The following is a 15219-nucleotide window of genomic DNA, read 5'->3' as shown; positions in this document are numbered from 1 at the left end:
CCCTTAACATCATCAGCGTCTTGCAGGTTTCTGCCTAGAAGGTGGGCGGGCGACTTTTTAAAACTTTCTTTGTTGGTCCAACAGGTGACCTGCCCCAACATCTTCAAATAATGATCAACCTCCTGCGTTGTGAAGATCGGATCAAGCTGGTAAGAAGAGACGAGAGTGGCAAGTTTTAATTTTTAATCGTGCGATTTGGTAGGGAATTATTCACGAGCAGTGGGAAGCGGGGCATTTCTGTGTTGAAGCAAATTCTTCCCCCCATATTTCACAAAAGCCCAAGCCAGGTTTGCTCACCATCACCCACACCGTCTGGCGAAAGGATGTACTTTCGGGGTCAGTCTGTGCTGGGTTGAGATTTTCAGTCTCTGGACTTTATCTGTTCACCCATTTGAGCGACTTTGAGGGATTTCCTCCGAGCCAAGCACTGTCCCTCGTGCATGGATATGAACAAGACGTGAGGATTAAGAATCTCATCTTGATTCCTGAACTCACAGGGGGAAAGGTAGAACACAAAAGTCCTTGGTGTTGATTTGGTGACGGAAGGGGCCACCATCCGGAAAGGCAGGCCAGTGAGAGCGTCTTTGCCCGTCTAGGCCGTGCGCTTGGAGAGCGCCTGGGCGGAGCGGGTCCGGTACATGGTGGTGGTAGACAGCAGCGGGCGCCAGGACACGGAGGAGAGCATCTTGCTGGGAGTCGACTTTTCCAGTAAGGAGAGGTGAGTCTGGTGGGTGCTGCTTCCCTTCTGCGGTGGGGGGACAAGGGCTGCTGCTGGAGAAAGGCGTCCGTGGTCCTGTATCCATGGAGATGATGGTGGGGTGTGTGATGGGCAGTGGGCGGTGGGGGTGACCAGGCACGTGGAACCGTAGACCACACCATTCAGCTCTTGTGTGCCGGGCACCGTGCTAGATCCAGCCTCCGCTCTCAGCTCTGGGTCTAAGGAAAATTACACTGGGCTTAGAGGTTTACCACCGGGTACTATCAGGGGTACTGTAGGAGAGAGCACCTTAGCCAGGAAGGCTTCCTGAAGGAGGTGGCAGCTGTGGTGAACACCCAGGGACAAGCAGGAGCCAGCCCAGTGAGGCAGGGAGGGTGCCCTCCAGAGGGTCCCATGTTGAAGTGCGGGAGTGAAAGGCATCATATCGAGCACCTCACCCTGTATCACTATCCCAAGTGGAATCCCAAGTCCTTGTTGACGGGTCCTTGGTCAGAAGCTTGTAGAGAGGTTTGGAGCCTCCCAATACCCGGAGGCCAGGTTAGTTGTATCATCATAGACCCTGTTATGCGTGTGCGATGAGTGTCAACGGCTCTTCTCGCATCTAAGATAAATGAGTATGTGTGAGATCGTTGTAGAACCTGGATTTGTGAGAACTGGATTAAGATGGGTTCCCGCTATTCATTTTCAATCTTCTCACCCACCAAGGAAAGTGCGTGCGTTCTCCTGTGTATGAGGCAATGGGCCAGATGCGTGAAGAAACAGCCGTACACAGTTCCCCACCCCAGAGAGTCGAGAAGCTTAGCGAGGAAGGAGCCATAACCAGAAAGCAGGGCGGTGGGCTCAGTGGCAGAGCGATGCTTCGGGTGGGGGGCGCTGTGGAAACACAGGAGAGGGGTGGGGTCGGAGGGGGCAAGCCAGAGGCCTTCCGCGGCCTGCGATGGCGAACCGAGTCTTCAAGGGCAGGTGGGCAGCAGGGCCGGTTCAGGGGTCGGGGCGAAGCAGGGGCGCGTTTGAAGCGCGTTGAAGGCAGATTCGATGGGAGGAAGGGAGAAGCCACAGAAGCAGTGAACGGTGTGGCAGCTGTGCGGTCACATCTTGTTCCCTGAGACAGCTGCCGTTAGAGTGACCAGGACCCTGTCGCTTGTTAACAAGTACACGAATGGAGACGGAGGGCGTTTTCTTCTATGACCTTCTTCCCGGTACGTGATAGCACTAGGAGGAAGTTCTGTGTGGCACACTTTGGGAGAGAAGTGTGAGCTGGCGTCTGTGGCCTTGGGCTGGTTGGGAAGTCTGGATCTGGAAGCAGGTGTAGCCTGACGGGTCGTAGGAGCTGAGCTGGGAGGAGCCCCGCTGAAGGCCAGACGGCCCGGTACTTCTGACCCCCAGACAGGTGCTCTCGGAAGCAGGCTGCACTCTGTGTTGTGGGCCATTGTTGGCAAGGTGGTGAAGCAAAGAGACGTTTCGTGTCCAATGGTATTGTGGCTATTATTCTTTATTTGAGAGAGAGAGAGGGAGAGAGGTGGGGGGAGGAGCAGAGAGAGAGGGAGACACAGCATCCGAAGCAGGCTCCAGGCTCTGAGCTGTCAGTGCAGAGCCCGACATGGGGCTCGAACTCACAACCTGTGAGATCGTGACCTGAGCCGAAGTCGGGCACTTAACCGACTGAGCCCCCCAGGCGCCCCGGTGTTGCAGTTACGTTTACTCCTCCAGCGATTATAATGCCCGCCTTTCCGAGTTCCTTCCGGGTCTTCCCTCACCATGCGTGGTCCATTCCAGTAACGCTCTCCAGCCCTGAGCTGGAACCTGCCTCCCTGTGGAATGTGCCCCTCATCTCTGCCCAGACCTCTGGAGTTGCCAGGTCTGCCCCTCCTGCCAACCAGCTCTGTTGCTTCCGTGGGGTAACACAGTGCAGTTGCCACAACACGTCCTCAGCGTCTCCTTGAACCATGAAACTGCCCCATGGGGTAGGTCGCCCTGATTCATGTTTTACAAGTGAGGAATCCAGCTCATGAGGTTGGCGTGGTTACCCCAAGGCCATCCTCCTGGCAGGAGCAGGGCCTCAGAATTGGGACTTTTGCTGCAGACCTGCAGTGTAGACCCCACACTTCGATAGGCCGCAGCTCTCCTGTACACCCTGTTGTTGGTGAGTTCGTTCATAGACTCAACCGCATCTGTATTTGTTAGCACTTGGCGTGTGCACAGTGCCCTGCCGGGTGCCGGAGCCACATCGGTGAGAGAGCCCCGGCCTCTGCTCTCCGACCACACAGCCTGGAGGCCGTGACTGTAGCATTGGACACATACGCACGCCCTTCCACGTCATCCTTGGCGGCTGGAGTAGACAGGCCTGCCCGAGGCTGGTGCGGGGGGCCTTGCGGCCGGGGAGGTGGGTCGGGTGGCTGCAGAGGGTGAGCAGGCGGTCAGAGGGGGACGGGCACTGAGTGGGCCTTCCTGTGGTCGGGCCTGAGCAGCCTCCCCGCGCATGCCCAGGTGTGTGGAGGCGGGGCCTGGAAACTGGGCGTTTTTCTGCGGCTTCCACGCTGACAGAGCACCAGGCACTTTGACTCGATCCTGGCTTGAAAGCAAAGCCCTGGTCCTTACCGGAGCTTTTGGCCCTGCCGAAAGCATGATATGCCTGTTTTTTTTAAAATCCCTGACTTGAGATTATGCTTCCTTATTCTTAAAAAAAAAAAAAAAAAAAAGAGCAAGAGATGGGTGTTGCCCACAAGGGGCACCTGCAGGGGGTTCCCGGGGGGTTGGTGCGGGTGCACAACCCCCCGAGTGCTCTTTCAGAGCCATCCATGTGCCCCCTCGGGAGAGCGGAGCAGCCACTCCCAGGTTCCGTCATGCATGATGTTTTGTCTGGGACCCGGGGCACTTGGAGTGCCGTGGGGGCACCCGGCCATGCTGCCCTCGTTGGTCTCGCGCAGTTCGTGAAGGACTTCCACGGTTCCCTTGAGTTCCTCCCGCACTGGCCCAGCTGGCTCCTCTGTTCCTGCTATGCCGGGGCCCCAGGGACTTGACACCGCCTTCTCGGGCAGCTGCCCCCGCCCACTCTATCCTTCAAGGTCATTCTTCCTCTAAGACCCCGCTTCCCGTGTATGCAAGTGCACAGGCCCTCCTTTGCTATAGAAATTTGACTGTCCGTCCCTGTAAGACTGGGAATTCACAGAATAGCAGATCGGGGCATGTTAAGGAATTTGCAGAGTTTTTACGGTCGTGTCATGGTCCCTGCTCGTGCTCTTGACTGTAGGGCAAGAGCCTGAGTGCAAGTGCTCCATGGACCTGGCCCTGCGCACACAGCACTCACTAGGCTCTTCCCCGTCTCTGTGATTTGGAGAGGCCAGCTTAGATGCTGCCCTTGCTTCGACTCCGGGCCTGGCCACGTGTTCCCAGGGCCCCCTCTACCCTGGGCTTTCCGCATGTCGGTTTGGGACTGCGAGGGGCCAGTCTGCACCAATACAGCCAAGTAGCTCCTGGGCCATCCGGGACTGGGCGTAAATTGTATTTTGCAGCTCTACAAAGGAAATATAATTAGCTGATCAAGTACGGGTAGGAGTGCAGGGCTGGGGCCTGAGAATTTGCCTAACACAAAAGGCTTAGTCTAATTTGACACGAAGGGCTGGAAACTGCCTTCCCCGAAGACAGAGAAGTAGAGGGTGGAAAAGGGGCCCACACGGTCCCCAGGGCTCCAGGAAGAAGGGTCTCAGGGAGCTCAGAGCTCCCCGTCTGCAGTCACATGAGCATCATGTCACTCCCAGGCGGTGACTAAGTGGAGGCAGAGGCGAACATTCTAGATCCCTGGAGGTTGTCGGAGTTGGCCTTGGCAGCAACGGCGGTCTGTCACGAGCAGACTCTTTTGTAAACGCCTGAAGAATTTTCATAATAATCCAAGGGGACCCTCTGATAAAGCCCTTTCTTTCCCTCTGTGTTTTTCAGTGGCGCCTGTCTCCAAAGTCTTTAAGTGTCATTTCACTGGTGGGGTGAGCAAAACAAAAGCAGATTAAGCTAGGTTTTAAAGCGCAGCTGTACAAAGGTACAGAAACAGAGGCCCGGAAATGAGCTCCAGTAATGGTGTTGGCACCCTCCCCACCCCCGCCACCCTCGGACAGGAGGCCCGGCTGGCTGCCACCACTCGCCTGCGTCCCCTGGAGTGCGTGTGGCCTTGTGCCAGGAGTGTGCCAGCCATTGGCGGCCTCACCCCTGCAGCAGCATGGGCGTGAGGTCAACTGCTTGCTCTCTGTCTCCCTGAGAGCCACAGCTGAGACCTGGTGTTTATGGTGCTCCACCCACACTTCGGTGGGGTCAGAGTCCCCTGTGACTATCTCCAAGTAGAGGTCACTGGTGACCCCCTCTGGTGAGGGCCCGTCCCAGGCTCCCATCTTCTAGAATCCAGTGGTGAGTGGTCCGTACGCGGACGGCCTGAGAGCTTCTCCCAGATACACATACAGCAGCCAGACCCAGGTCAGGTGGTGGTTTCCCCCTGCCAGCTGGCCAGGCGGGGTAAAGACAGAGAGGGAAGACCGTGCTCGGGCAGGTGGATCCTAACTCCAAGGCATCTGCTCTTTCCTCCCGAGTAGTAAAAGCTGTACCATCGGGATGGTTCTCCGGCTGTGGAGCGACACGAAAATCCACCTCGACGGAGATGGGTAAGGAGATCTCTTTAATTCTTCCACTGTGGACTTTGAAACACCAAGCTACTTTGGGCATTGTTGGGTAATCATCCACAGGGTCACATGTGTGATGTGCTCATTACATCGGGAGAAGCAGCATGCCCCTTAGTGAGCCACACAAGGAAGGGGACGTTTTGGCGTTGCATAAGGGCATTTGGGTCACAAAGTAGCAACGGAAGGGTATTTACAGGAGGTCCGCTGCGTGTGAAGTTCAAGAGCAGCAGGCAGCTGATATTCATACGTTTACCTTGATGTGTTAGATGAATACTCAGTACGTGCCCTCCAGGTGGAGCTGGTCTCTGTAAGTTTGTAGTTGGAAAGGACACGGCAGGAGCCCCATGGTCTGTGGGGGTGCCGGGAAAGACAGACAGACAGCTGGCAGGCGGAGCAGCATCTCAGGTGCCTCTCTGGGGGGCTGCAGAGGAAGAACCCTTCCGTTTGGCCTGGGCAGGTAAACAAGAGACTAAGAGCCATCCGGGTCCCACATACATTTGCTTCCAAGGGAAATACGCGGGTTCTGCCATGAGTGGAAAGGAGCGGAGTAGAAGTTTATCCCTCCACTGAGATTCCAACGGTAAAAGTTACCTTGCCTCATAGTTAGCATTCGGGGAGAAAAAGTAAAATGTGACTTTTTGGGGGGGGGGCGGGGGAAAAGGTAGGATTATGGTTCTACTTTTTTTCCTTCTTAACCTTTTGCCTTCCATGAATACATTTCCCATGCAATTGCAAAAGTAACGGATGGCACACGTGGGGCAGGAAGTAGCCGCGGTGGGCTGCTGGGACGGTGGCAGGAACGTGAACGAGATGGCGTCAGATGGCATCGTTGCCCTTGCCAGGGTTTGTGTTTTTGACAGACCTCACATAGCTGGGTTGGAAGCAAACGTTCGTTTTGTTTTTCTTTTTCTTTTTCTTTGTTCCTACCGTTGCCCTTATTGGATGCAGTGGGCTGGTAGTCCCTTATCAGGAAGCACAAGACGCACTTGTCCTCAGGGTGTCTATTCGAGCCACCGTCTCGCTGTGGGTACAGGGTCCGGTATCTCACCACGGTTCCGTTCTTTTCTGTTTGTCTTTCTCAGCGGGTTCAGCGTCAGCACAGCGGGACGGATGCACGTCTTCAAGCCCGTGTCTGTCCAGGCCATGTGGTAAGTGTGGTTTTAGAGAATTACATCGCCTTTGAAATTTTTTTTTTTTTTTTTTTTTTTTTTAGCTGCCAGCATGAATCGAAAGACCCCCTTCGATTTTAAGGCTCATTTAGGTGTGTGCGTGCGTGTGCGTGCGTGTGTGTGTGTGTGTGGCACAAAATGTGCATAACATAAAATGCATCATTTTAAGCATGCAATTCAATGTACATCCATGATGTGCAAACATAACCATCCATTTCTGGAGCTTTTCCTTCATCCCAAACAGAAAGTCTGTGCCCATTAAACACTCATGCCCTCTCTCCCCAGGCCCTGGTACCCTCTCTTCTACATTCTGTCTCTCTGACTCTGCCTATCCCAGGTCCCTCCTACAAGTGGAATCATACACTCTTTGTCCTTTTGTGTCTGGTTTATTTCACTTAAAATGTTGACGAGGTTCGTCCATACAGTAGCAAAAAAAAAAAAAAAAAAATTTTTTTTTAAGGTCATTTATTTTAAGAGAGCAGGCACGCGAGCAGGGAGGGCCAGAGAGAGAGGGAATCCTGAGCAGGCTCTGCGATGTCACCTCAGATCCCAACATCGGGGCTCGAACCCACGAACAGTGAGATGATGACCTGAGCTGAAATCAAGAGTCAGATGCTCAACCAACTGAGCCACCCAGGTGCCCCCGTGTCCGAATCCTTTTTAAGGCTGAATATTATTCCCGTCTGTGGTTAGACACTATTATTCTGTTTATCCTTTCATCTATTGATGGGCACTTGGGTTTTTTCCACCTTTTGGCTACTGGCGAAGTATCTGTTTGAGTCCCTGCTTTCAATTCTTTTGAGTATGTACCTAGAAGTGGGATTTCTAGATCACGTTAATGCTGTGTTTAACTTTTTAAGGAACCAAAACCGTTTCCCACAGCGACTGCACCATTTTGCATCCCCCCTGAGCCGTGCATGAGGGTCCCAGTTCCTCCACGTCCTCTCCAGTGCCCCGTTATTTTATTTTATTTTATTTTTTCATGATGGCCCGCTCAAGGGGTGTGAAGTGGTATCTCATTATGGCTCTGATTTATATTTGCCTAATTAATTACTACTGAGCATCTTTTCGTAGGCTTATTGGCCATTTGGGCATTCTTTGGAGAAATGTCTATTCAGGCCCTTTAGCCGGTTAGGAATGGGGTTGTCTTTTTGCCGTTCCGGCTGTCCAAATGTCATTCCAGCACAGATTAGCTTGTCCTTCGGGCCTGGCACACACTCGGTTTGTGCCATCCAGGGAACGGCACTCTGCCAGGCAGCGGGCATCTGGGAGGGCATAAAACAGAACATAATTCCTGTCCTCGTGGGGTTTAAAGTCTATTGAGGGAGGTGGCCGTAGCACAGAGTCCCATGTTGTGCCAGGGAGTCCTGGGAGCGTGTTCTCACAGGGGCCTTTTCTGCCCTGGGACGCAGGGTGCAGGGCCTCGCGCACGCTTAGCCTGGAGGATGACGTAGCCGTGGGTAAAGTCTGCACCGGGTGAAACGGGTCGTGTCCAGCGCTTCTCCCAGCCCAGCGCAGGCATCTGAGAGCCCTCCTCATCGGGGGTGGGGGGGGGGGGTTGCATAAACCACTTGTGCAGCAGACTCAACACAACAGTGCCTCTCTCCAGTAATCTGGAAAAGACTCAGGAAAAAGCCGGTGGGGCCTGAGGAGAAGGGTTCTGCCCCAGTGTTTCAGGGTCATTACTTTTTTCCTCTGGGCCAGCAAGAGTTACCCAGAATTCTCCCATGGGCCACAAATCGATATGGTGCTTCATTTTTACCTCGTCCCTTACTCTACACCACCCCCGATTCAGGATCATTCTGGGGAAAATCACAAAATCCTAATTCTCTCCATGTCCTGGATGTTCCTGGTGCCCCCGGATCGTTTCTTGTCTCTTTCTCTACAGGCAAGTACAAAATAGGCCCCCATGTTTTTCCAGAACTTAAGGAGCAAAACTAAATGTAGCAAATGTGCGGCTCCAGCCCGTCTCCTCAGGCAGCCTGGAGACGGGACGGGCGTGTCTGGGAAGCGTGCCCCAGAAGGCGGTGGCTTCTGTGCCGTCTCCGAGGACTCTCGCTCCCCTCCGGGGCTTCCCGCTTCCACTCTTCGTCAATGCCCAACTCACCCCATCCACTGAGAAAGTTTCAGCCTCGATTTTCGTAAAAAGAGTTTTAGAAAAGGGACCAAGCTGACCGTTATTGTGTACGTTTTCCGTGTTGTTCCTTCCACCCCACTCCTTCCCGAACTCCATCTTCATTTCGTTCCTGTATTAACCTGAGTTTCCAGAACCTCATTCCCCCGAGAGACCTAAGCCTTGAAGCGATTATACACTGATGGGAAAGGGTTCCAGAGTACGTCTTTCAGAACGCGGTAAAAGGTCTCCGCTGTTAGTTAAAGACTCCTTCCTGCTCAGAGCCTCCTAGGCTTCGATGTGGCTCCTAAATTCAGGGTATCCCCACAGCCTCAGAAATAAATCTTCATTCTTGGGAGTTATGGAGTGTGAAGGGCTCTGTGAGCCAGCCTGGACGGGCGATAACAACATCTGTACTGTTGCCTTGCTGGGCACGATAAAGGATGTCCCATCCACTCTTGGGTTCAAAGCTTGTGTCACGGAGACTGGGCGTGTTAATCTGGAGGTTCCGGGCTGTCTTGTGTCCCCCCGAGAACCCGGTACACAGCAGGGTTGACTCCGGTAGGAAGTTTTTTAGGGATCGGCCCCTATCTCTGCCCCCAGTCAAGGGGAAGGCCCAGCACTCCTGTGCCTCCCCCGGGCCTGACCCCGTCCCCCCTCCTCACCCCAGGTCTGCCCTGCAGGTCCTTCACAAGGCCTGCGAAGTGGCACGGAGACACAACTACTTCCCCGGCGGCGTGGCTCTCATCTGGGCCACCTACTATGAGAGCTGCATCAGCTCCGATCAGAGCTGCATCAACGAGTGGAACGCCATGCAGGACCTGGAGTCCACGCGGCCCGACTCCCCGGCCCTGTTTGTGGACAAGTAAGTATGGCGCTGCCTTGCCCACGCCGGCCGACCCGGAGTCTGCATGAGGTGACACCTGCCCTGCAGTCCGGCGACCGAGGGCCACCTCTCCCAGGACCAGCGTTCCGAGCGGGGGTCCCTAACCTGCTGCCCATGGGTGGTCTTTGGCTCCGCGATGGTGTGACCACCCTCCCCCCCCCCCATTCAAATCAGAGACGGGTTCCAGCGTGAATGCATTTCTGGGGCACAGCTCCCTAACTCCTGTCAGCTTCTCAGAGGAACTTGCGGCCCACGTGCGTCACTGGCTCTTGGGCAGCGCCCTGGGGTCTGGCCTTTCCTCTTCAGGTGGCTCAAGACTCAATTTCCAAAGCCTTTCCCTGTGCTCCTAGGAGTATTCTAGAGCCATTGTCCTGGGATCCTAAAATACAACTGCACCAGCACTGGCCAAGGGCAGCCTGCCTTAGAGGCCACGATCGAGTGGCCTATGTCACGTGGCCTCCAACAGAGCTCAGGTGGCCTGAGGCCACATACACTAAATGAGAAGTCTGGGTCCAGAAGGAAGTGGCCCTTCTGTCTTGGTTAGGACTGTCCTCCCCCTGAGTTGTATGTCCCTCTGGGACTGCATTAAGAGGGCCATGGACAGAGAGGTCAGCCTGAGTGAGGAGAGGACCAGAAACCACATTCCATAAAGCCTCAGATTATGAGAGGTTTGGGGAGAACGTTAGTTGTCTTTGAGTACATAAAGGGGCGTCCTGTGGAAGAATTATCCTGGTCTGTGTAGAACCAGGGCTGATGGGTAGAAGTTACCGGGAAACATGTAGATTCTCCACGTTAGAAGGCCATCACGGGAGCTGGACACAAGGGAAACTGGACTGTCTCTGGACACAGTGCTGTCGTCACGCCCAGATACATTCAAGCAGAGACAAAAGGGTCTGGTTGTTGGGGAGCGGGGTGGCGGGAGAGGGGGGCAGGACGCTACACTGGGGCTTCCAGCATCTGGCCTTGAGAGTGATTCTCTGCAGACCTGAGCGAGGATCTGCTTTCCAGCCGTCGTTTGTGTGCTCCATCTGCTCACCGCTCTGTGGACTCCCACGGGAGTTCTAGACCCAGAGCCGGACTTCTCTGTCCCTTCCCCCCTCCCCCAAAACATGCACAGCGAGACGGTAGTTCTCTGAGTCCAGGCCATGTTCTCGTTAGGCCCAGGAGCATCTGGGGTTCCTGTAAACGCTGACCTCAGGCCCCCTCTCGTTGTGCGTGTTACCGAATGTCCTTCCTTTCCAGGCCAACTGAAGGGGAGAGGACCGAGCGCCTCATCAAAGCCAAGCTCCGGAGCATCATGATGAGCCAGGATCTGGAAAACGTGACCTCAAAAGAAGTAAGAGAGCTCTTCCCTTTGCAGGCCAGAGTTCACGCAGTGTTCATTTGTCCTGTTGCCCGAACCACAGCGGAGGCGGGTCCGGCACCTGCTCACTGGCTCTCAGAGGCTCTTCCCACGGAGCTTAGCGGAAAGAGCGCAGGCCTTCAAGTCCCATTCTAGTTCGAGTCCAGCCACGCTGCGTACCAATTTCCTGGCCTCTCTGAACCTATAAGACCTTTGATGGTAATTCCATGAGACCCATAGGTTGCACTGAGAAAACATTTCCCTCTTAAGGCCTTCTCCTCTGCCTTGTGTTTTATTGAGATACAGCAGACTCTTGTTTCTTATCTCAGGATTACCAGTTACCAGCGACTTACGAACCCTGGACTGCCTCCCATCTGCCTTTGAATGTTTTCTTGGATCACTTTTTTCTTTTTCTCGGGTTGCTTTTTGTTCAAGGAATGCGATGAATTATAATAGTAGGTTAGGGGCACCTGGGTGGCTCAGTCAGTTAAGCGTCTGGCTTCAGCTCAGGTCATGATCTCCCAGTTCATGAGTTCGAGCCCCACATCGGGCTCTGCACTGACAGTGCAGAGCCTGCTTCGGATCTTCTGTTCCTCTCTTTGCCCCTCCCTCGCTCTCTCCCTCAAAAATAAACATTAAAAAAATAATAATAGGGGCGCCTGGGTGGCTCAGTCGGTTAAGCGTCCGACTTCAGCTCAGGTCACGATCTCACGATCTCGCGGTCCGGGAGTTCGAGCCCCGCATCGGGCTCTGGGCTGATGGCTCAGAGCCTGGAGCCTGCTTCCCATTCTGTGTCTCCCTCTGTCTCTGCTCCTCCCCGTTCATGCTCTGTCTCTCTCTCTGTCTCAAAAATAAATAAATGTTAAAAAAAAAATTAAAAAAATAATAATAATAATAGCTTAAACCAGGCAGATGGAAAGGGTTGAAGTGGCCATTTTAAAAAGGCACGCATCATCGTTTTATTAGTTAAGACTCATAAAAAGTCACATTGTGATGCCTTCCGGAGCAAGATGAAACTGACTTTATGGGTTGACTGTGATATAGTTGATACTTAATTGTAAAAATGTGCCTTAAACTCAAAAAGAAGAGATCCCAGGGGAATCTGCTTCTTCGTATAAAATAATCAACTCTTCCCAGTCAGACTGACTTTGAGGCTGAGTAGCCTGCGTTCCCACCACCTGCCCGTGTGTGTGTGTGTGTGTGTGTGTGTGTGTGTGTGTGTGTGTGTGTCTGCGTGTGTGTGTGCACTTACTCTGGGATCAAAACAGAACAACTCACCAACAACCAAAGATCATTTCTGAAAACAAGCACAGTGTAAGTTGTGACTTTGCTGCTTTGGAGGTGGACAGCTGTGGTTTTGTTTTATTTTGTTTTATAACAACACACTTTCCTACTCTTTTCCACTCCACAGATCCGTAATGAATTAGAGACGCAGATGAACTGTAACTTGAAAGAATTCAAGGAATTCATAGACAACGAGATGCTCCTTATCTTGGGACAGATGGACAAACCCTCCCTCATCTTCGACCATCTTTATCTCGTAAGAGGCACAGCACCCGGCAGGGTCTGGTTGGGGGGACATAAATCAACGGGACCTTGATTGTTTGGAGTTTGCAGCACGGTCAGAGAAGGGGAGCAAACTTGAGTTACTGGCACCTCGGTCCTGACTCTTCTGGAAACTCCTGTCTCAGACCCCGTCACTCTGGCCTCCACGAGCTCGCACTCGAGCCAGATGCCCGAGGGGTGGTTCCCAGCTGAGCCATGGGGAGTTGTTTGAAGGCTCTCTGGCATAGTCCACTGACAGCAGTTTTCAGACTCTCTCCATCCTTGGTCTTCGGTCACTAACACAGAGGCCCCACCCAGTTCCCTCCAAACGGTGTGCGGGCTCAGAACCCCCAGTTACTAGAGGGAGCACGCTCGCCAAACCCCAGGATTATGCCTCGGCATCCCGAGATGTGAGAAACAGGAGGGAAAACAGACCAAACACCCAAAACCCAGCTTCCCCTCTCTGTCCGGAAGCCTGCTCCGTGCACCGCTCCCAGGCCCACCGAAGGAATTGGCGCGGGCGGGGTGGAATCTCCCTACCTCCGTCTCTTGCTCAGATTTTCTTAATGCCGTAAATCTCCATAGAAGGCAACTGGCGAGTTCCCAGAGCCTCTCAGAGAGACTATAGAGGAAGGCATGTTGCTAAAATTAGAGAAGCAATGCAGTGTGATGAAAATCAGACCCACCAGGGCCAAGTTCCCACTCCCCAGCCTGAGTGGCTGTGTGACCGGGACCGAGTCTCTCTGGCTTCTCTCCTTCATTCTGTACCATGTGGGATCATTATGAGGATGAAGTAAAAGACGCATATAAAGCACCGAGTGCGGTTTCTGTAGGCACTAAGAAATGGCACCCGTTGTCAGAGCAGAAGTCACTTCCTGGGAAAGTGGAGGTAGTTCATTGACTGCTGAAGGCATGACCGATTTTGCTTTCTGCCCACAAGTTCTTAATAGTTCCCCAGACGCATGTGTCGTGATATATACTTAATATGTTAAATACGGATGTGTTTAGTGAATTCGTTTGTATCTGTCGCTACATATGTATACGTTTAACGTTCGTATTAAAACGTATGTGAATGTGTGGATTTGAAGCCTGTATCTTGAAAGCTGTCAGGCAGCGCTGGGCTCTAATCTTCTCCCTGGGAAGCTGGTAGTTCTTCCTGGTGGAAAACAACAGAAGGCAGGCTGTCCCTCCACTAGGTGGTGATCACAACAAGAGGGTGCTCACACATTTAGTGGAGCTCTCTTTATTTTTTCGGTGCGGTTTGATGCTTTATGTCACTTTTTCCATGAGAGATACTAAAGGAATTTTTATATTCGAGCCTCTCCCTGCAGCACAGAAATCCAGCAAGCACCCACATGATGCCAGCTTCACTGGTCCCCCTGCAGCCCCTGCGTCCTGAGGGGCCTGCCTTCCTGGGAAAAGAAGCTTCTAGGGAGACTTGGGAGGGGGGAGTGTCTTTTGCTATCTTGACTCCACGTTGTTTGCATTTCCTAAGAACGAAGTGATAGTTTTTTCTTTTGCTTTTCTTCCCCTTCTATGTTCCTCATACTCTCCGAAACGGAGGGTTCGTGTTTTAGTCTGCTCTACAAGGTATTAAATCAAAACATGTTATGGAAGGTAAGGAAATAAGAGAAACTCTAAAGAAGAAAATGAAAAGCATTCCCAATTTTACAAACCTGGATGTAGTCACTATGAACGTTCCGGTATATTTATTTTCCCATTTGTGTTTTTTTGTTTTTTTTTTTTCTTTTCATGTCTATATAACTTCTTAAAAGAGAGAAAAGGAAAGAATCATACTATTTATATAGTTCCGTATCCTGTTTCTTGTTTTAAATTGTTGTCGTTCTGTGGCGTTTCCCTGTGTCACTGACTAACCACCATAAACTCTGATTTTTTTCAAGTGCCCTATCATATGGGCTCATCATCGTTTATTTTACTGATTTCTTCTTGTCAGACCTCTGAGTTGTTTTCCAGCGTTTGTCATTATAAATAACCATAACTATCCTTGTACGTAAATCTCTGTGCAGATTCTGGGTGTTTCTGCAGGATAGTTTTTTATATGTGGAACTATGGGACCTTTTAAAAATACTTCCCAGGAAAGGTAGACCTACTCCTGCTTTCTTTTTTTTGTCGTTATTATTTTTTTAACGTTTCTTTATTTTTGAGAGAGAGGGAGAACGAGAGCGAGCAGGGGAAGGGCAGAGAGAGAGGGAGACACAGAATCCGAAGCGGGCTCTGCGTTGGCAGCCCAGAGCCCGATGTGGGGCTCGAACTCACGAGCCGTGAGGTCATGACCTGAGCTGAAGCCGGGCGCTTAACCAGCTGAGCCACCCAGGCGCCCCAAACGACTCTTGCTTTCAATTAGCAGTGTGGGCAAGTGCCCTCTCCTGAGTGGGAGGTCGGAGGTCACTGCCTCTGGTGACAGGACCCTGCTGGGGACTTAGGAAAGGAAGTGGCAAGAGGGGGTACAGGTGTTTCTGAACTTGCTCTTTCCCGAAGGCCAGAGGGCGTCACGCTCAGGCTGATGACGCTGTGACTGCCTCGGGAAGCTGCTTCAATACAGGCCTGTTTCGGTTCTATCCGTTGTCAAAGGCCAAGGGCCCGCGCAAGGACCATCCCCGTCAGGGCTAGCCCACACCGTGCATCCCATAAGCAGCTCTGAGGCTGACATGTGACACTCACGGGGGTTTGTGTGATCTGTCCCCCAGGGCTCTGAATGGAATGCGTCCAATCTGGAGGAGCTGCAGGGCTCAGGGTGAGTCTGCTCCCCTCGTCTTCCCTT

The 15219-nt window shown here is 52.7% G+C and overlaps 1 protein-coding gene across 8 annotated transcripts in view; it reads left to right on the top strand.

The window, feature by feature from the left end:
- Positions 1-15219, top strand: part of SSH1 (slingshot protein phosphatase 1) — a 60446-nt gene that overhangs the window by 34488 nt on the left and 10739 nt on the right. For 6 of the 8 annotated variants that reach the window (XM_086681895.1, XM_086681891.1, XM_086681894.1 and 3 more), the window contains 8 exons: positions 85-149; positions 597-718; positions 5296-5364; positions 6465-6530; positions 9335-9529; positions 10793-10886; positions 12304-12432; positions 15146-15192. In XM_086681895.1, coding sequence (XP_086538021.1) covers positions 85-149; positions 597-718; positions 5296-5364; positions 6465-6530; positions 9335-9529; positions 10793-10886; positions 12304-12432; positions 15146-15192 — 787 coding nt within the window. Of the gene's footprint in view, positions 1-84; positions 199-596; positions 719-5295; positions 5365-6464; positions 6531-9334; positions 9530-10792; positions 10887-12303; positions 12433-15145; positions 15193-15219 lie in introns of those variants that run through there. The other 2 variants (XM_086681898.1, XM_086681897.1) reach the window with 2 other exon arrangements.

This window comes from Puma concolor, chromosome D3, assembly GCF_028749965.1.
Source record: "Puma concolor isolate L17-30 chromosome D3, mPumCon1.1.hap2, whole genome shotgun sequence".
Taxonomy (NCBI): Eukaryota; Metazoa; Chordata; class Mammalia; order Carnivora; family Felidae; genus Puma; species Puma concolor.
The sequence above is the reverse complement of the archived record's forward strand: the minus strand, read 5'-3'. Positions and strand labels throughout refer to the sequence as shown.